This window comes from Leucopleurus acutus (genome assembly GCF_964270905.1).
Source record: "Leucopleurus acutus genome assembly, chromosome: 3".
In the NCBI taxonomy this organism is placed as follows: Eukaryota; Metazoa; Chordata; class Mammalia; order Artiodactyla; family Delphinidae; genus Leucopleurus; species Leucopleurus acutus.
Genome location: NC_139145.1, coordinates 88,013,559 through 88,034,759, shown reverse-complemented (window position 1 = coordinate 88,034,759; position 21,201 = coordinate 88,013,559). Strand labels below are relative to the sequence as shown.

At 33.7% G+C, this 21,201-nt stretch overlaps 1 protein-coding gene across 1 annotated transcript in view; it reads right to left on the bottom strand.

Moving 5' to 3' along the window:
- FBXL17 (F-box and leucine rich repeat protein 17) overlaps positions 1 to 21,201 on the bottom strand; it is a 449,075-nt gene that overhangs the window by 403,261 nt on the left and 24,613 nt on the right. The window contains exon 4 of the mRNA XM_082836314.1: positions 12,381 to 12,512. Coding sequence (XP_082692440.1) covers positions 12,381 to 12,512 — 132 coding nt within the window. The remainder of the gene's footprint in view (positions 1 to 12,380; positions 12,513 to 21,201) is intronic.

Genomic DNA, 21,201 nt, shown 5'->3' with positions numbered 1-21,201 from the left:
TGCATTTTCTGGGTATCAAGCAATCAAGATATGTATCAAATATATTTAATTTATCTCTTTCTAACTGCAACAATAAAAGCAAGCTCTTCTAAACAAACTCAAACATAGAGGCAATTTGTTAACTTTCACCTTTTTAAGAATCAAGTGATGGAATATGACAAAAGAAAAAGGACCACAATTCTTAGCAAGCTTAAGAGATTTTTGTTAGGGTTTTCTGAAAGCAAAAGAAGGAAAATGCACCGGTAGAAGCACTGAAACAATTCAAATATCCTCAATGGAATGTAAACCAAGAAATGAAAATATCTAACAGGTAATCTGCAATAAAAAGAACTTTAAAGCCACAAGCTTCAACATTCACTCTTTTTTTGTTTGTTTTGGCTGCATTGGGTCTCCATTGCTGCGCGTGGGCTTTTTTTCTAGTTGCAGCAAGCGGGGGCTTCTCATTGCTGTGGCTTCTCCTGTTGTGGAGCACGGGCTCTAGGTGCGTGGGCTTTAGTAGTTGTGGCACGTGGGCTCTACAGCGCGGGCTCAGTAGCTGTGGCCCACAGGCTTAGTCACTCCGCAGCACGTGGGATCTTCCTGCACCAGGGCTCGAACCCATGTCCGCTGCACTGGCGGCGGATTCTTAACCACTGAGCCACCAGGGAAGCCCTTAACATTCACTTTAAAAAAATCATTTCTTAAAAACTACTTAATTCTTGAAGAGGACATACTTATTTGGGATTTTACTTCCTCAAACTATGACTGCCATTCTTCTGGTAAGAACACTAGTGAAGAATCACTTCACACTGCTATAGAATGAAACGTATTTCACCAATGCCATTAATAAAAATTGAAACTTGTATACTAAAAGCTGTATTGTATGTACATATCAAAAGTATAAATAATCATACTTAAAGTTACTGACATGTGCCTCATTAAAAATATTAATTTTTAATAGCTTTCTTTTTGGCACAAAAATAATTTTTCCCAGGACAAAACCAAAAGGATTTGAGAATAGAATGGTTCATCTTAATTAACAGTCCTTTTCAGAAAATTTATAATTTTTATGTAAAAAAGATTGATTTTTAACCATTTAGTCAAAACATTGACAAATATTCAGTTACTAACTACAAGTTTACAAAAAAGACAATCTCATCCCCATTTTCAAGGAGCTTACATGACTAAACTGAAGCCTTGAAACCCACAACAAATTATCAATGGATTAATAAGAAAAAATAAAGGAAGCTGACAGAATATTGGAAAGTAATAAATGTGGAAGAATTTTTAAAGAATATTTGACCAAAAAAATAATATTTACCTCAGCTTGAACACATACTGGAAGAAAGCAAGATGACAAGAGAAAATGAAGACTAAGTGGACAAGTTAAGAACGCAATGAGAACAGAGAAAAATAACTGGAGAAATCTTTGTAGTTAGCCACTACAGATTCTTGAAATGATAAAAAAAAAACAGTATTTTAGCAAGAGTATATCTGTGTTGTGGATGTGAAAAAACAAAATGTCGATCTTTAGAAATGTCTTAGGTCATGACTGAATTCAGTGGAATACAATATACCATCATCTTTCACACTGTTTTCCGTTAAGTTCTTTACTCATAAGCTGATAACAACTGTAGTTTATAAAATGTATAATAGATTATACAATGGAACTGACTACATTTATGCATGATGAAAAAAAACTTATTAATATATCAGTGAAGAGGAGTACATACATATATGTGTGTATGTGCATAAAATTGTGTCCTGCAATAACTTAAAATATATGAAATATCAAACTACTCGTCAGTATCTTCAAATATTTAAAGTTAACATTAACCTAGTAAATAGATATGGAATTATATCTTTATTCCCATTCAGAGAATCTATAAATCACAGCTCGACCTAATTCTACCATGTTCTCAGAGGAGTTAAAACAAAAAGCTATCATTAAATGATGAAAATATTGATAATTTCATAATCTGTAGGCATCCATGTAGGCATTTAAACAACAAAGAATATAAATATATACCTTCCTCTTTATTTTCTCAAAGATATATATTCAATAAGAGGAAAATAAAAGATAAGAATAATCATGCAGATACAGCTCAATTAGAAGGATGGATTACAAATTCTCAATATATTCATTTATGTATCGTATTATAGTGAATGATAAATACCTAGATTTTATACTTAAATCAAAAATAGTCAATAAAAACCTGGCAATAGACACTACAAATTTTCTACCCCCAAGAACTCTCCATAACTCATTTCTATCATATTTTAAAAACCAAAAATAGTGAAGTAGAGGACCCATTAAAGAAAAATACTGTATTGCTCTTTTCTACAACCTAAATTTTATGTGGCTACACAAAATAAGAAGCAATAGGAGGGTTAAAAAAAATAATATCAAAAAAGTACAGATTTCATCTGGCCTCAAATTATCAGCTACTAAAAACCAGAAGGTACAGTCCAAGGGAAAGATTTTTACCCTAACACTCTCATCTGAGCAACTTTGTCTTTAGACCTTTAATAAGAACTTGAAGAAACACTATATAGGTAATATGAATAAGCAAAATCTGTAGCAGGAATAGGAACAGTAGTCACCACACAGGATGCCTAGATGCACTTTCATGACAATGTATCTTTCTAATAATAATGACAAGAAAATGCTTGAAAAAGAAGCATCTTATCAACTGGTAACCAGATTCAACTATAGTTTGTAAAAGATATTCAGAAAGGCACATCTTAAAAAAAGAGAGAAAAAGAGAAATTCTTCTCCCCTTAAGCCTAATCACTAAAACATTAAATGGGATTAAGTCTTGGATATCCTAAGACTCTAACACCTCTGTGATAGGTAGATGAAGAAAAATATAAGCCAAAACTTCTCCCTAAATCCAAGCAATACATCTCACTTGTTGACTGATGGTCTAGACAGGCAGTTGAAGAATGTGTGCTCATAAATGACACGCTTAATGTACTCCCAGCATTCCACTGTCATCTAACCTCATACAGTTTCAATTTGCTAAGTCTAATGACTTGGCTCTTTATCTCAACCCACTATCAACTGTTATCAACACTTGAGCACAGAGACTGAGACAGCGCTTTCATGTTTATATCTGAAAGATAATTTGATTTGCTCCAAAACTCTTTGTGATTTTTTTTAATATGTACTCCTAAAAGAAGTAAACAAAAATTACATTTTCATTAAAGGATCTAGGGGCTTCCCTGGTGGCGCAGTGGTTAAGAATCCGCCTGCCAATGGAGTGGGACACGGGTTCCAGCCCTGGTCTGGGAAGATCCCACATGCTGCAAAGCAACTAAGCCCGTGAGCCACAACTACTGAGCCTGCACTCTAGAGCCCACGAGCCACAACTACTGAGCCCATGCACCACATCTACTGAAGCCCGTGCACTCTAGAGCCCGTGCTCTGCAACAAGAGAAGCCACCAGAGTGAGAAGCCCATGTACCGCCACGAAGAGTAGCCCCTGCTCGCCACAACTAGAGAAAGCCCGCGTGCAGCAATGAAGACCCAATACAGCCAAAAATAATAAATAAATAAAAATAAATAAATTTATTTTAAAAAAAGGATCTAAACTACAGACTATATCAGTGGAAAATAACACCAGCAAAAGAACTGCAACACTAGGAATAATCTACCAACTATAAATTTTAAACCCAAAACAAATTGTATATTTTTAGTAATCTAAAATTTGATCCAGAAAAAAATTTTTTAAGAATATGTAAATACTATTTAGAGTCACCTATTTTTAGTTATAATAAATTCTGCATTATCAACACTGGAATATCTGTATCAGAGTTTTTAATACTAGGCTAGCTTCCTCCTGCAATCCTGTTTACATCTGAGCAACGCCTACCATCAGTTGACGGGCTCCCAAAATTTGTGAACTAATTTTAGTATTACTAAATTAATATAATGTTAAATAAATATGCTGGGTAAAAAAAATAATGCATTCCAAAGAAAAATTATTTGGATATTATCAGTCACTGCTTGCCCTCTACCAAACTGGTTCACAGGGGAAGAAAAATATACATACACACACACATACTCATTCTTTATGGTTTTCTATGCCTTTCACAAATGATGGAATACAATTCAGTCATGTTCTTATCCAGATACCTGATAGATAAAAAAGATACCCACAGGAGAAAAATAGAAAAACAGATTAAAAAGAGAGACAGTAAGCTCTAACAAAGAATATATAATGAATAAAAATGTATTTATTCTTTAGACTGAAAAATCTGCCAAATAACATTTTAACTTTTTTTTCAAGTGGATCTTTCAAATATCACTGAACAAAATAAAACCAATTTTATTAATCGTACGAATGTACAAGTCAATGTAATTCAGACAAGAATAGAAATTATACTCTAGTTGATCTGAACTCCATATTGTTAAAAAAAACTATTGTCCCAGAAAATACTCCTTGAGAACATTAATGACTCTGGCTAGATAAATTTGATACATGAAGAATGGCATCATTAATATAGTAACTAGATCAAAGAAACTTACTTATTTGAAAAGTCAGAAAACCACTGACTCTGCATCTTTAACCTATTTTTTGAGCTTTTATTTATATGCTTAAATCCACCTTCTTTTTAAAGCATGCTCCCAAAATACTGGAAAAAATATGTTTTTAAAAGTATGTTTAATTCAGCAGTAAGCCATTTGTCACTAAACCAACATTTATTGAATGACTATTATGTGCCAACATGCGGGTGGATGGGATAAAAAGATAACTAGATACTCTTCACCCCCAAAAGAGTTGACAATCCATCAGCAAGATACAGCTGTAAACTATAATTACAGTTATTTATGGAGAGCAATTTGACATTATCTAGCAAAAATTTCAAAAAGTACCCATCCTTGCTCCCTTTAATTACATTTCTAGAATAGATCCTAGAGAAATTCTCACAGATAAGCCCAGAGACTTGCACAAAGATTTTATTGCAACACTGGCTATAATAGCAAAACAACAGAAGCAATATAAGTGTCCCTCAATATAAAATGGATAAACAGGAGATATATACATATATAGGATACTAAAAGTTTAAAAGAATGAATTACATATTCATTACGGCTAGATATCAAAAACAACTTAAAAGTAAAAATGCAAACTGTAGATTGACATACTTTGTGAGACCAGATTTTAACCATATAATATCAGATATAAACTATTTGGGACCACATACTGAACAATATTATATTGTTGTTCATGGTACCCATTATGTCTGTTAAAGCAGTTGTTTTTTTAAGCATTTTAGATCATCACAGTAGTTGCCTCTAGAAAGAGATAGTGGAATAACATGGGATGCAAGACAAGCGAATTAAAGATTATTTGCTTTATTAATTCAAGAAGAAGAAACAAATTTAACAAAATGTTAACAACGGTCAATGTCTAGGTGATGGGCATATATATGTTATTACTCTTTTCAGTATTCCAAATTTTTTTTCATTTCCTAAAATTAAAACAAAAATACAAGACCGAAAAATCTGATCACCTTTCACATTTGAAATCCCAAGTATAATCCCAATTACCAAGAGAAATATAAATTTCTTAGCATGACACTCAAGAAACTTAACAACCTGGTCCCCACCTTCCTTTAGAGACCCAATTATGAACACTTCCCCCACCAGCCTTATATAATCCTAATCTTACTTTAACACCCACCACTTATTAAACATTCCACATATCTTCCTGATGCCTTGTCTTTGTTAATGATATCACTTTCCTCAAAAAAATGTTTGCTTGCAGCACAATTGCCATATCACTATATAATATTCAAGATCCAGTTATAAATGTCACCTGCTATTTATAGGATTTCCTGATTCCTCCCTAATCTCTCACACAAGTAACTATTTTGCGATTGGCATTTCCATAGCGCTTACCACTAGAAAAGGATATTCTTTCTTTGGCAATATAACTCTTTTTAAATTCCTTAACACTTCTCATAGTGCCTGGCACACAGTAGGCATTCAAATGTTAACTCCACTGAAACAACATCTGAAACAGTGTTAAGGAACAGAGTAGAAAGTTACCAGTTCATAAATCCATTAAAATTTCTATTAAATCTATCGAACAAAAATGAAATGGTATTTAGCTTCTGAATCCAAGTATCACAAAAAACACAATATTATGTGTTTGCCAAGTACAAACTTTTGCATAATGAGTGCAATTCTACAAAAGTTCATTATGTTCACATTTATACAGGATTAAAACCAACATTAAACACTATCCTGAAGACAGTTTTCCTCTTTGGTAATTTTACTAATTTTCCTAGAAAAGATTTCAGTGTATCTCCATTGGTACTAGCAGCTTCCCCTAAAATCAGTTATCATCCTAGCAAAAGGATCTTCTGCTCATGCTAATAGCTAATTTCCTCCTCTGATGTCTCACAGCACCTGACAGTTAAGTGTTTTAATGGGGATAATGCCTTTCGGAAATTATTGCTTGGTTCAAAGGCATATATGGATTAGCTCCACCTGTGATGTATCCATGCAATCAAAGGTCTTGAGGACAAACTTTTGAGAGTCCAACAGATCTGGGTTAGACTCTTGACTCTGACATTTATCTGTTGTTCCTTAACCTTTCTAGGCCTCAATTTCTTCATCTGTAAAACGGAATAAAAATAAAGTACCTCATACCTCATGGGGACTTCCCTGGCAGTCCAGAAGTTAAGACTCTGCACTTACAATGCAGGGGGTGCGGGTTCAATCCCTGGTTGGGAACTAAGATCCCACATGCCACGCGACATGGCCAAAAATTAAAAATAAATAAATAAAAGTTTTAAAAAGTAAGCTACCTCATATGGTGGTTGTGAGGATTAATTATGTAAAACTACACAGTGCCTGGTACATTATAAACAGTCAATGAGATAACTATTATTAAATATTTTCAGATATCAAAAAATGACAGCAAAATACTGAAAGGTAGTATACAATAACAAGATGAAGTTTATTAACTTTAGGTCACCTTCTTTAGAATGCCATATGCATGCATCACTGTTTATTGGAAACTACCACTCTCGGTGTCAGTAAATGCCTCATCCATTCAGAAAGGAAAGGGCAATGAAGGCGAATATCTACCCTTGGGGACTTTGGAGGCTGAAGTGAGTACTTATAAAATGGAATTCTTCATAAATGTACATTATTTATGTCTGGGATTACAAAGTAAACTCACTTCACAAGGAGTATCTGAGGAATAAGGTAACAAGAATGTAGTGGGGGTGTTGAGGGGTAGCAGGGACCAAATCCCTTAATGTATTAACTCTAAGCTGAGAAGTAAAAGAGTCAGGAAATGCAAGCCTTAATATAATGCTGAATTAGTTACTGTTATTTAAGCTCTGATGCAAATGCTTACCTTACTTATTTACCCTAGTTGATGATAACACGGCTACCAGTCTATTCACTTAGCTGCTGCAACAACCTCAAAATCACAGCAAGCAGCAAAATAAGAATTAAACTGTGGGTAACTAACAGATCAAATCAGAACATAGTAAGTGACAGTAGGTACTGACACAGCCCAATTCAAACTGGTAGACTCCAGAAAGTGAACTCTGATAGGGAGAGGAAGAAAAAAAAAAACATTTATTAAAGAACTTCCTACGTTTGGGACCATATACTTTGTACTTCACCTCAATCTCATTTAGTCTGATCCTCATAAGAACAAGTCTGAGGTAGTAGTATATCTTTTCTACAAACAAGGAAATGAAAGTACAAAAATTAAGATAACTAACTGAATCACATGATTAAGAAACAGTAGGATCAAGGTATGAATTGAGTTCAATTCAACTCACACTGAGTATTTGCCTCATTCATCCCAGAAGGAAGCAGAGAGAGGTAAATTTAGGTCCTACATGATACATGTAAGCCTCCAAAGGATAATAAAATTAAAAACAATGAACAAACAATGTTACAAATAATGTTACAGCAAGAGCCAAAGGACTATGGGAGATGGCACAGTAAAATACTTCACCAGGAGGTTGAAAAAAGTAAAAGGTCATAATTAACCATTGGGAAATCAAATTTTAACCAGAAAACATTTAACATTTCCCTAAAACTTTCTAAAATCTATTCATAATACATTACTACTTTCTTGGGTAACTCAGAAATCTATACTAGTTTCATAACTCAACTCTACAGAGTAGAAGGTGTTAAAAAAAATAAGCCAAAAAAAAGAAAATAAAATAAGCCCAATAAATATAAGACATAGAGATCTCTATCAAATATGCTGACCCTAGAACTTAGCATAGAAGCCATTTTCAAAATCGTAAAATCCTAGTACTTTAAAACATCAGGTTGGATAACAAATGTAGATAATCTATCTGACCCCATCATTTTACAGCCAAATAAAAAGCTGCCCAAGATGTAGGGAATGGACTTGAGGACACAGGGAGAGGGAAGGGTAAGCTGGGATGAAGTGAGAGAGTAGCACTGACATATATACACTACCAAATGTAAAATAGATAGCTAGTGGGAAGCAGCCACATAGCACAGGGAGATCAGCTCGGTGCTTTGTGACCACCTAGAGGGGTGGGATAGGGAGGGTGGGAGGGAGATGCAAGAGGGAGGGGATATGGGAATATATGTATACATATATATAGCTGATTCACTTTGTTATAGAGCAGAAACTAACACAACATTGTAAAGCAATTATACTCCAATAAAAATGTTTTTAAAAAAAGCAGACCAAAGAGCTTCTGTCCAAAAAGTAGAGAAGCAGAATCTGGAGGAAGGACAGTAAGGAAGCAGAGAAAATATACTTAATGAAGTTTCTAGATCATCAATAACTATACATACAAACTAAATATGGCTTTAAAATAATTTTGTAGCCAGTACTGCACAGAAGTGATATAAATGCTATAGCTAAAAGACAGCAGACATGGGCTTCCCTGGTGGCGCAGTGGTTGAGAGCCCGCCTGCCGATGCAGGGGACACGGGTTCGTGCCCCGGTCCAGGAAGATCCCACATGCCGCGGAGCAGCTGGGCCTGTGAGCCATGGCCGCTGGGCCTGCGAGTCCGGAGCCTGTGCTCCGCAACAAGAGAGGCCACAAGAGTGAGAGGCCCGCGTACTGCAAAAAAAAATAATAATAATAAAGACGGCAGACAGTTGGATATAATATGCTAGACACTCACTGTAGTTGTATTCCTCAGATCTGTTTTTATAGTCTATACAACAGTTTTATAGCAAATGAAAAATACATCCATGTAGGTGCATGGCAGTTGTCTCACTCAAAAATTACTAAAACAAAAACTCACTCTTTGGAGGTAAGATTTTACATGTATGTCCTCAATTATTTGCCTCACCATAAATCATTTGAGTACTAAGATGTCAGATCATTGTCCTCTTTCCACCTGAATAAAACTCCTTGTGATAAATACAGGAATCCTTTCCCTATGCTAAAGTGTACCTTACTTACAGTGCCACAAATAAGAATATTCAAGTATCTTGCTACTTTGTGTAAGATAGCAAGTTCACCTTGTAACACTCTAGATGCAACTATTATTTCATATTTTTAAAGAAAATTTCCCTAAAACCATCTAAAGGACAAAATTAAAAATAAACCATAAATATCTGCAGAAACCATGTACAAGCATTTTATCTTTATAGTTACATCAAGAACACAAAAGCTATGTCACTGAAATATACAAAGACAATGCTGCCATCTAAAGGCCAAGATATAATATGAAAAAAATGTATACTTAGTCATATACTGTCAACATATATAAAAACAACCAATTTGATATTTTAAAGTCAGCAAAGTTTATACTTTAAAAAAGCACTATGCTATGATTAGTTTTAGGCTACACAATAAAACTCTAATACTATTTTAAGAAGATTCTTTTTGAGAAGACTGACAAAAGAATTAGTGAAATAATTTAGCTAATGATCAATATCTGCACAGGTAAAGTTCTGTTGGCATCCTTTCAGACACAATATTCTCCTGAGTACTGAATATTTCTATTAGTTGTTTGTCCTATTTAATGATGTTTATTATTTCCTGTCTTTAATTAAATATACAGTATAATTATATATATGCATATATAAATATTATTTGCCTTTAATCAGACTATTATTTCTACTCACCCTTTTAAAAATATTTGTCATTAAAGGACTAACAATAATACATCTCAGAGTGAAAAAACCCAATCTACTTAAAATTGTAGCTTTGCAAGTAATTCAGATATTTCTCCTTATTTCATAAATTCTAAAAATACAAACTAAAGTTCCTATGGGAGACCAGTTATCAACAGCTCAACTGTCCAACAGAAAGAGCTCATACTATTCTAAATTTCCCTTTCTAAAAACCTTAAATTGCAAGAATTTCATTGAACTGAACTTTACTTAAGATTTAGCAAAATCACTTCTAATTTGCAATGAAATCAAAATGTTTACTGAATAACACTACATAGGAAACTGATTCCCTTAGCATTTAAGTATATAACACCTTTCTAATGGACCACAATATTAAAGAAATTTGAACATAACTAGAACCTTCAAAACATATGGTTTAATTCTTTTGAAAAACCACTGACCAAAATTTTTAATGTGTCAAGAAAAATGTTTTTCTGGTTTGCTCAACAAGAAAACAAATATTAATTACTCAACAAATATTCCCATTATGTGAGAAATATAAAACTTGTAAGCTGGGATTACCACCTTTTAATTTATCTTGAGTGTAAAGTGGAAACCAATGGACAACAAATATGGTCAAGTTCTCATAAAGACTACTAGTTTTTTATTGTCTTCTATGAGTCAGAGTTTATACTAGACAATTTAAGGATATTATATCATTTATTCCTCAAAACCACAATCTGCAAAAATACAAATACTAATAACCCCATTTGCAAAGGAGGTTCAAAGATCTTAAGTAACTTTCCCAAGGTCACAATGCAAGTAAATGGATACTGGGATTCAAAAATTCATTCTCTCTTACCCAGAAGACCTTACTCTATCCACAAGAACATAATGCCTCAGGAGTGATTATTAAATTTGTATTAAATGTGAACAGGAATAAGAAGTATTTTTACTGTGTAATTTCACAGAAAAAGATAATTCTACATGGTAATAAAAGTGTTTACTTTTAATTCATAGTATTTCAACTTTTCTAACTGTAATCTTTAAAAAAAAAAAAGCGTTGTCTCACTTTAAGTGCTGAGGCTTCCAGAGACCTTTCAAAACTTACATTAATACGTGAGAGGTATTTATCAAATTTTGTAAACTAACTCCAAGGGGCAACAAAAAGATGTCATTATTTTGAAGATACAGTTAAAAAGCAAATCTTCTTTGTAAATATACATATTCAGGACCACCTTGCCTACATTTTAACATACAGTATTTTTCAACATTGAGAACTCTACTAATGCCTCCCCAGTGACAACTTTTTCTGTTAACCTGTACTATATACCTATCAAAGCAAAATTAAATGGATTTGGAATATTATTCAGCCATAAAAAGGAATGAAGCTCTGATACATCCTACAATAGGAATGAACTTTGAAAAAATATGGTATGTAAAAGAAGGCAGACCCAGAAGACCACATATTGTGTGATTCTATTTATATGAAATGTCTGGAACAGACAAAAGTCCACAGAAAGTATATTACCAGTTGCCATGGGCTAGAGGAAGGGGAAATGAAGAGTGACAGCTAATGGGCACAGGGTTTCTTTTTGGGATAATAAAACTGTTCTAGAATTAGTGATGATGACTGCACAACTTTGTGAATATACTAACAAACACTGAACTGTACACTTTAAAAAGGTGAATTTTATGATATATAAAGTATATCTCAATAAGAGAAAATTACATGGCTTTAAATATATTTATAATATACAATAAGTGCAAATGAGTTACCTACACATGTGCTTAAAATATAATATAAAACCTATGTAACTAAACTAGTAGTCTTTACAACTAAAAACAAGATTATCTGTCTCAATTTACCGAGTCCCATTTTACACCACACTAAGTGAAAGGCTCTATTTCACAAGCATACATCTTCCCGAATATTAAAAATTCCTAACTATCTAAAATTACTACAATCCCTAGGGGAATCAGAAGGAACGACAACTACATACTTATATTTGGCAGCCAAATTTAATTTTTTCAAATTAATTTTTTCCACTGTCAGAGTTTAGAAAAAAGCACATTAGCACATGCTAATGAAGAATTTTTAACATGTAAGTACCACATACAAGCACCCACACAGTTATAAAATCAATTTATACAAATCATTGTTTTGAGAAGATTCTTGCTTTTAAGTAGAATCTGCCTCTAAACCATCCAAAAAAAATAAGCAGAAAAAAATTTATAAGCTAAGTTATAAGGAATTCAAGAGTTAGAAACAAAATGAAAAACACAAGAATGGTAACAAGTACTTACTAATTTGTTTTCCTGCATGTATATTCTTTGTAATTTCAGACAGCCCTTAGCTATGACGATCATGCCTTCATCTGAGATCTTGTAACACTGGCCGAAATGAATATCTTTGAGTTCTCTGCATTTTGAGCCCAGCTGTAAACAAAGAGATTTGACTGAATGCTCCAAAAATAACAAAGGTGACATATTTCTAGTGGGATTTCCATATAATTTTTTTAAAGAGCCATATCAAAGTTAAATAATTGTTTATAAATTACTCTTAAAATAGAATGTAGGCAATCTATCATTTAAAATAGTGTTGTGTAAGCCTTTTCACCTTCTAATTATCTCCTTGCTTCAACTGCCTCACATACTATATGCCCACCTAGGTGCCTAGATTCCATAACACTTCAAATTCATGTCTTAATTTCTCTTGAGTCTTTTTATCAGTCATAGTGTTAGACTGAGTGGAACACAGGTCCAAGGAATAAAACCAAGGTCCAAGAAGTGAGACAAAGGTCCAGTGAGTGAACGAATATTTAATTCAGGAGATTCTACTTCTAGTTCTGATTGCCCCAATGTATCATTTTTCTCCATCGGCTCATTTATTCTGTGAAAGAGAAAAAAGACTGAATATGCTATAGCCAGTATTCTAGTTAATACTTATTTACATACTTATTGCATAAACCAAAAAAAAAAAAAAGGACTAGTGATTTCCTGATTGAAATCTCAAGTGTACCTTAAATAGCTACTGAACAGATACAATGTTCCCCTTAAAAAACATTAAGTACAACAAAGAACAAATTATATAATTTCTTTTCAAAATCTACAGTAGAAATTAGATGATCAAAGCAAACTATAAATAAATGTTTTATAAGTATTACATACAAAGAAAGTCATCTTAGAGATAAAATAAGAAACTTTACTAAAAACCTATATATCAAAAATTGTCTAAAAAATTACATTAAGACAATAAAATCCAGTTTGGCAAGGGTTCAAAGTGTGCTGATACACCACTGGTAAGAGTGTAAATTAGTACTAAAAATCTTCTTGGAGGGCTAGTTAGCATAAATGAAAAAATTTTATAAAATTTGCCTGAAAATTATATGACTCAGCTTCTAAATATTTACCAAAAAATGTAAGAGGGATGGATAATTGGATAGATAACATAGTAAAGTCAACATACTACAATGTTAATTATACAATCTATGTAGTGGGTATACGGGTGTTCACTGTAAAATTCTTTCAAATTTTCCATATATTTAAAATTATTCATAAAGACTACTGGAATAATTAACTAAAGGTGTTTGGTAAGATTTAGCTACAAGAAATTAGCACAAGAATTTTTTTTTAATAATGAAATACAGAAAACCTAAAGTTATAAATTATGGTGTTTTCGTAAAATTGAGTATTATATAGCCATTAAATGGAAGTAAACACTTGACAAATAAAAACTGTACATGTTTTTATAATAAATTCAATTTTTATAAACAAATTAGGCACATTTAAATATACATATACATATTTAATTATACACATGTATATAGAAAAGAGATAAAATATACACCAAGGTGTTTACAGTGGTTATTTCTGATCAGTGCAATAGTGGGTACTGTTCTTTTTTTCTATCAGTCTTCTTATATCTTTTTAAAAATAAATATTATTTTTGTAATAAAAACTTTCAAGTCCTGTTTCAAGTAAAGTAATGATATTATCAGAAAGATATGCAATTTCAGTTAGTTTTTCCAGGGGTGGTGATATATACAAGCCATCTTATTTTAATCTAGGTAACACTATAACCAATTATATATTCCACTAGAAATGTAAACTCCATGAAGACAGAAGCTTGTTTAACTAACATAGGCCTGGTGCCCAGTGTCTTACAGTCAGTTGATACCTAGTAAATATTTGTTGAATGAATGAAAAGGCTGATCAGAGTTATTCATTGTAAAGAGGCCTCTTTGAAAAATGGACAAATAAAGGAAACTATGATTATGGTCTCATATACCACCATGTTCTACTTAATTCAAGAGTTCTAAATTGGTCCACAGGTGGAAATGAGGGATTCCAGGAAAATGGATAAGAAAAAAAAAAGAGTACATTTTAATTTTCTTACTATTCGCTAAATGAACTTTAGCTTTTCTTTTACTTATTAAACAGAAAATCACAGTAGTTTAGCAGTATGTGTGACTCTGTAAACAACAGAAATCAAAGATAATTTCAGATAACACTACTGTTATTGCAGATAGTGAAATATCATTTTTGTTCATCAATATTCATCATGTTTATTAGATCTACTACCAGATCTTATAATGCATTAAAGAGGCACATAGATTTCTAGAACATACAATGGCATGTTACTTAGACGCCAGAAAGCCGAATCCAAAGCCACTAGTGGGGAAAGCAGAAAAGCAATATGATAATCACTACAAAACTCCCAATAAGCTCACATATGTCTGGCAGTGAGGGTGAGGTTGGTCTTAAAACCACCAGGATTCTTGAAAGTCTACTTAAGAAGTAGTTAACCACCTATATCACCTCCTCATTTCTGCACAGCCTGCCCCTGCCCACTCTCCCACAATAGCAAAAGACTGGAGTTCACTGCAGGGAGTAAACCATAGGGTCTTTGGGGTATGCCATGCACAGCTGACAGCAGAAGCACACTCCAGAAAATGTGGGGATGTGAAAGTTTATACAGTGAAAATGCAGGAATTAAAAGAAATAATTCTATAAAATGTTCCAAGATGAAAGGATATGGACTTCCAGACTAAAAGGACTCACTCATATGTCCAATACAAATGACAAAAGCAGACCTGTACCAAGGCAAATCATCATAAAATTTCATAATCGTAGGTATAAAAAAAATTCTAGACTTCTAGTGAGAATCAGATTTCATACAGAGGATTAAGGATAAAAAAGGCAACAAACTTCTTAATTATTTAAGAATACTTATTTCAAACTTAGAATACTGTACTCAGGATTCAGACTATGAATTAAGTGTGAGGGTAGAACAGAGACATTTTCAGACATGCAAGTTCTCAAAAGATGTACCTCCCATATATTCTTTATCAGGAAGCTATTACAATCTGTGCTCTACAAAACATGAGAATACATCAAGAGAAAGAACACATGACATCTAGGTAATAGGACATTTAATAGAACAGCAAGGTGAGGAAAACATTAAGAATAAGGGTGAAGATACTAAGATGACCATTAATGCAAGAGTAGTTATATACAGTAAGTCCAGACTGCTGTCTACTTTAAGAAAATAAATTCGACTAAGTAAATACATATAGGTATACTAAAGCAACTGGGGGAAAGCTGTGGACTCCATCACTAATAAGATATAAAAACTAAGTAAACTAAATGAGGACAAAAAGACATTTATTCATTCCAATAAAAACAAAATTCCAGAGGGAAAAGAAAGGTAAGTAATTATAAAACGTAAAACTGAATACTTAATCAAAATTATAACAGAATTATTTTGACACAATGAGGGCATAGGAGATAGAAAAGGATAGTGAGCTAAATCCTCATCTTTCCATAGCAAGGAAATAGCAGAGATCAGCGGTCCGCAACCTTTTTGGCACCAGGGACCGGTTTCGTGGAAGACAATTTTCCCACGGATGCAGGGGAGGGAGGTTCAGGTGGTAATACGAGCGATGGGGAGTGATAGTAAGTGGCAGATAAAGCTTCACTCACCTGCTGCTCACCTCCTGCTGTGCGGCCCCAGGGGCTGGGGACCCCTGGGATGGTCTAAAATGGATAAATCAAGAAAATACATACAGACATAGACGGCAAATGCTTCTTCTCTACCACTGCTTCCTTCTTCTGGAAAGAGTTCAACTGGTCTAACTTCTGGTCTCTACACTGATTAGTTTGTATTTAATAAGCTGAACATGTTCAGTTCACCTCTATCTTTTTTCCGCTTGAGAACAAACTGCCCACAAGGAGCAAGCATCTACTTCTACATTTGCAGGACACTGCTGCTCCAGCCTAGTAGATGACGACTGGGTCCCCTGGCCAAACTCCAGCGTTTGAGTTAACAAGCCTATTTAACTCTATTACTAAGCAACATTCCCAATCTAGCCTTTCTGTGTAATAAAGTTGATATTTTTCCTCTGTCACTATTCCAGTGTCTTATTCGTCAATTTATTGAGATGCTGGAGCAATAAAGAGACTTCAACACTTAGTGCACCAGCCAGGTGATCTCTTCCTGTATCAAGTTTACCGCCATTAACTCTTTTTTTTTTTTTTTTTTTGATGTGGACCATTTTTAAAGTCTTTATTGAATTTCTTACAATACTGCTTCTGTGTTTTTTTATGTTTTGGTTTTTTGGCCGTGAGGCATGTGGGATCTTAGTTCCCCGACCAGGGACTGAACCCCCACCCCCTACACTGGAGGGTGAAGTCTTAAACCACTGGAACGCCAGGGAAGTCCCCCCATCCTTAACTCTTACCTTATCCCAGCAAAAAGTCAATACAGCTAAAGGATCTACAAACACCTCAAAACTACCTCCATAATACTTTCTACTTTACCAAAGAACATTCTGAAATAATAACTACTCATCATAAGATAAGAATACCTATCTGGCTGATATTGACAGGATGAATACCACCACTCACCTTGGTTGGATACTGGAAAACTCCTCCCTGAGGGCCCTTCCAGGTAAGAGAGGTTATCAACCTTGTGAAATTAGCTCCAACCACACCTATCCATTCACACCCAGCCTGTCCTTCATTGCTACTTGCACCTGACACTCATGCCAGGTCCAATCCTAACTCTCACTCTTCACCAAGTAAATGGTCTTAGTTACCTAAGACATAGAACCCCAGTATGTCATTTAAGAGGTTCTGAATCTTTATCAATACAAGTCCTATATCTAGTTCCCTAGGAAAGGTGCAAGTCAGATGGACAGTAATAGAAGCCTTCCTCTAACTCTAATAATATGTCAAGGGCACCCATCAGTCAACCCTGAAGGAAATCATTTAATGAAAATGGTGTTAGTAGCCACTTTATCACTTAAATGAAGCTAGTCCACCTATTAATCCATGGTTCATTTTAGCACATGACAGTAATTAGAACTGAAAATGGACTAGAGTAAATGAACATAATATAAAAAGGACTGTCTTTGATTTATTCTTTTCTTCTTTGTAATAATCCTTTAAGATTATTCACAATTTTGCTCAAGAACTCCAAAGGTATTTTTCAAATTTTTCTATAAAATATGTGGAGGTGAATTTCCCAGCATCTCAAAATTTAATTAAAATTTTGCACACCACCCTTGAGAATTTACAAAAGAGAATTTGTTTTAGCAAGCTATATGTTGTTACTGGGTTATTTTTGTAATAAAACAAACACCTTAGGAAGAATATACTTCGACAAAGAATTTAGATAACTGAAACCAGAACATGGGACCCACTGGGATAAAAATAAGATTAGGTCTTCCAATGTCACACGAAATCTGCTCAAAACCAGTATTAAGGACATATTTTTAAAACATGAGGTATACCACCTTCAACAGAAGAGGGAAATTGTTCCTTCTATTTTCCATTCCCAATATGTCACCACTGTCACTATTATACACATGCAAAAGAAAACAGTGAAGAAAACCCAAACCATATCTTCTAGTAACTTCACCCAACTATGCTAACTATTCATGTCTGTGAAATCATAAAAATGACAATTTCATAATTTGATTCATTAGTTTCATCATTTGTAGTAGAGTAGCACAGACAATGAGATATGAAAGAAAGCAAAGCAAATTTTTCAAACTGCCACTCATCTGACCCTCTTTAAGGACTCAAATTTGAATCTTTTTCCTAGAGTTATATTGTCTAACTTTGCCTCATTTAAAGAACATTCCATTTAATACAATGAAAATATGCTACATAAGCTCCCAAAATGTGTACCAATACTATTTTTTAGTTGTACTAGCATGATGTATAATTATAACTCAAGAGTAAATGAAAATTGAGAACATACATGGAATAATCACTTGATTAATTTGTTACACACTAAAAAGATTTTTTTATCTTTTAGAAAACCAGCAAAAATGCTATTTTAGCACCAGTACATAGAAACATTTGTTACTTATTATTAATGTTTCAAATTTTAAAATACTGTGATTAAAACTTTTGCAGCTTAACTTTAAAAACATGGGAAGCCATCAACAGATGAGTAGAAAAAAATATGGTTTATACATACACTAGAATATTATTCAGCCATAAAATGGAATGAAACTGATATATGCTACAACATAGATAAAACACTGAAAACATTATGCAAGTGAAATAAGCCAGACACAAGAGTTAACATTGTATGATTCTACTTACAGGAGGTAGCTAGATAGGCCCAGAAAGTATGCTAATTAGAAATTAGAAGAGCGCCTACGATGGTTACACAACATTGTGAACGTACTTAAAGTCACTGGAATTGCACACTCAAAAGCTGTTAAAATGGTAAATATTATGTAGATTTTGCCACAGTAAAAAAAATCAACACAATGAAACAGCAAATGTCAATAAAACCTGAGATTAAAAAAACAGTCAAGAGAAAGTGATATTTCTTCCCAAATCTGTTTTTTCTAATTATAATTATAACATAATTACATTAGATATTAAATAAACCGACAAATGAGAAGGAAAAAGAAAGCTCTTGCTAAAAAAAGTAGGTTGAATGTTTTATGTTCAATGAAAGCCATAAAAAAAGTGCTGATGAATTAGTTTTCAGTGACAACTATAAAGTTATAAAATATTGGGAAAATCATATTCTAAAACAAGCTGCACCCATATTCCTTCATAAGTAGTGACTACCTGTCCCACTTCAATTTAAAAAAAAAAAAAACTGAAAATCATGGGTGCCACATCATTGATATAGTTTAAGTAAAATAAAGTCAAATTCTAACTAGCTGTCTCTAACTCAAGAAAAAGGTCCTGACCCTATATCAAAAGACTCACTAATAGGGCTTCCCTGGTGGCACAGTGGTTGGGAGTCCGCCTGCCGATGCAGGGGACATGGGTTCCTGCCCCGGTCCTGGAGGATCCCACGTGCCATGGAGCGGCTGGGCCCGTGACCCATGGCCGCTGGGCTTGTGCGTCCGGAGCCTGTGCTCCGCAACGAGAGAGGCCACAACAGTGAGAGCCCCGCGAAGACTCACTAATGAATCTACAGTTATATAGTATTTTTTAATTAAAATGTTTATAGTACATATTGATTTTTGTGATTCTATCATTTAACTGATTTTCAGTTAACTGACCAACTTCCATTCTCAGGCCCAGAAGGCTTATGCTGAATTATAACAATGCCTACCTATACCTCACTGGGTTGTGGAGAAGATTTAAAAAAAAATAACACAAATGGAAATGCTTATTAAGGCACACTGCAAAGCATATAAAAGTACTAAATAAATGTTTTATACCTCTATTATTATTAATGGGTAAAGAAGGAAGCTATTAGAACACTATTTATTAGGATTCATGTGAAGGGAACTTTTTAGAAGTATTCAATACTATAAAGATTAATTTCCAGAAAGAAGCCTCCTTGAATTACATGAAGGCTCAATACTCCCAGTTAAAGATGGAAAATTTTCTCTCTAGTCATTGAACTGAAAATTCCAGCTTAAAATCCTAGATATGATTCCACATGACATGATTCAGAGATCAAGCAAAATTTAATGAGAATATTGGCTCCATACCTTCCCAACTATGTGAACTTGGACAAGTTACTTAACTTCCAAAAGATTCAACTTTTCATCCTGAAATACCTCAGCGCTGCTGTGAAGATTAAATTGGACAACAAAATATGAAAGCACAAAATACAATGCCTATCATATAGAAAGCACCCAAAATATTATTTACTTCCCTTTGCAAATTGTGATGCTAATTTAGAAACAGAATGCTTAAAACATTCTTAAACTACCTAAATGTAACACATTTTGATAAAGGAGGCTTTTCAAGATCTCTAGTTTCTCAGTCTCATTATAAATATCACTTATCATTATAGGGATAAAATGAGTGTCACGTAATCTGAAAAGGGGAGGAAATGAGCTAAGTGGATTTAGTATGAACTCAAGACATCCCTGGATAAGAATGCCAGCCCTATCACTTATTACTTTATCTCAGATAAATTACTTATGGTCTCTCTGTAACTGCTTCCTCATCTATAAAAATGAAATAATACCTATCTCACAGAGTGGCTGTGAATCAAAAGAGAAATTAAATGTATCAACATATAGTTGGAATATATGAACAGTGCCCTACCCATGGTAGATACTCCTAAAGGTTACATACTTGCTCTTTACTTAGTTGACTGAATATCACTAGAACATGTAAAGATAGATTAGATGAGACTGACATTTTAGTTTATCTCACAGAAATTCAGCATCTAAAAACAAGTAATGTTTCTTTTTTCCTTTATTGTGGTAAAATATATCAAACATGAAAACTGCTATTTAACCATATTTAGGCATATAATTCAGTGACATTATATTCACAGTGTTGTGCAACCAACACCACTCTTTCCAAAACTTTTTCATCACCCCAAATAGAAACTCCCTACCCATTAAGCAACAAGTACCCATTTCCTACTTCCCCTAGCCCCTGAAGCCCTCTACCTACATTCCGTTTCTGTGAATTTGCCTATACTAGGTAATTTATATAAGTAGAATCTTATAATATTTGTTCTTTGTGTCTGGCCTATTTAACTTTGCATATGTTTACAAAGTTCATTCATGTGGTAACATGTACAGTGTTTCACTCCATTATAAGGCTGAATAATATTTCATTGCATGACATACATTTCATTCATTCATTCATCTCTTAATGGACAGTTGGGTTGTTTCTA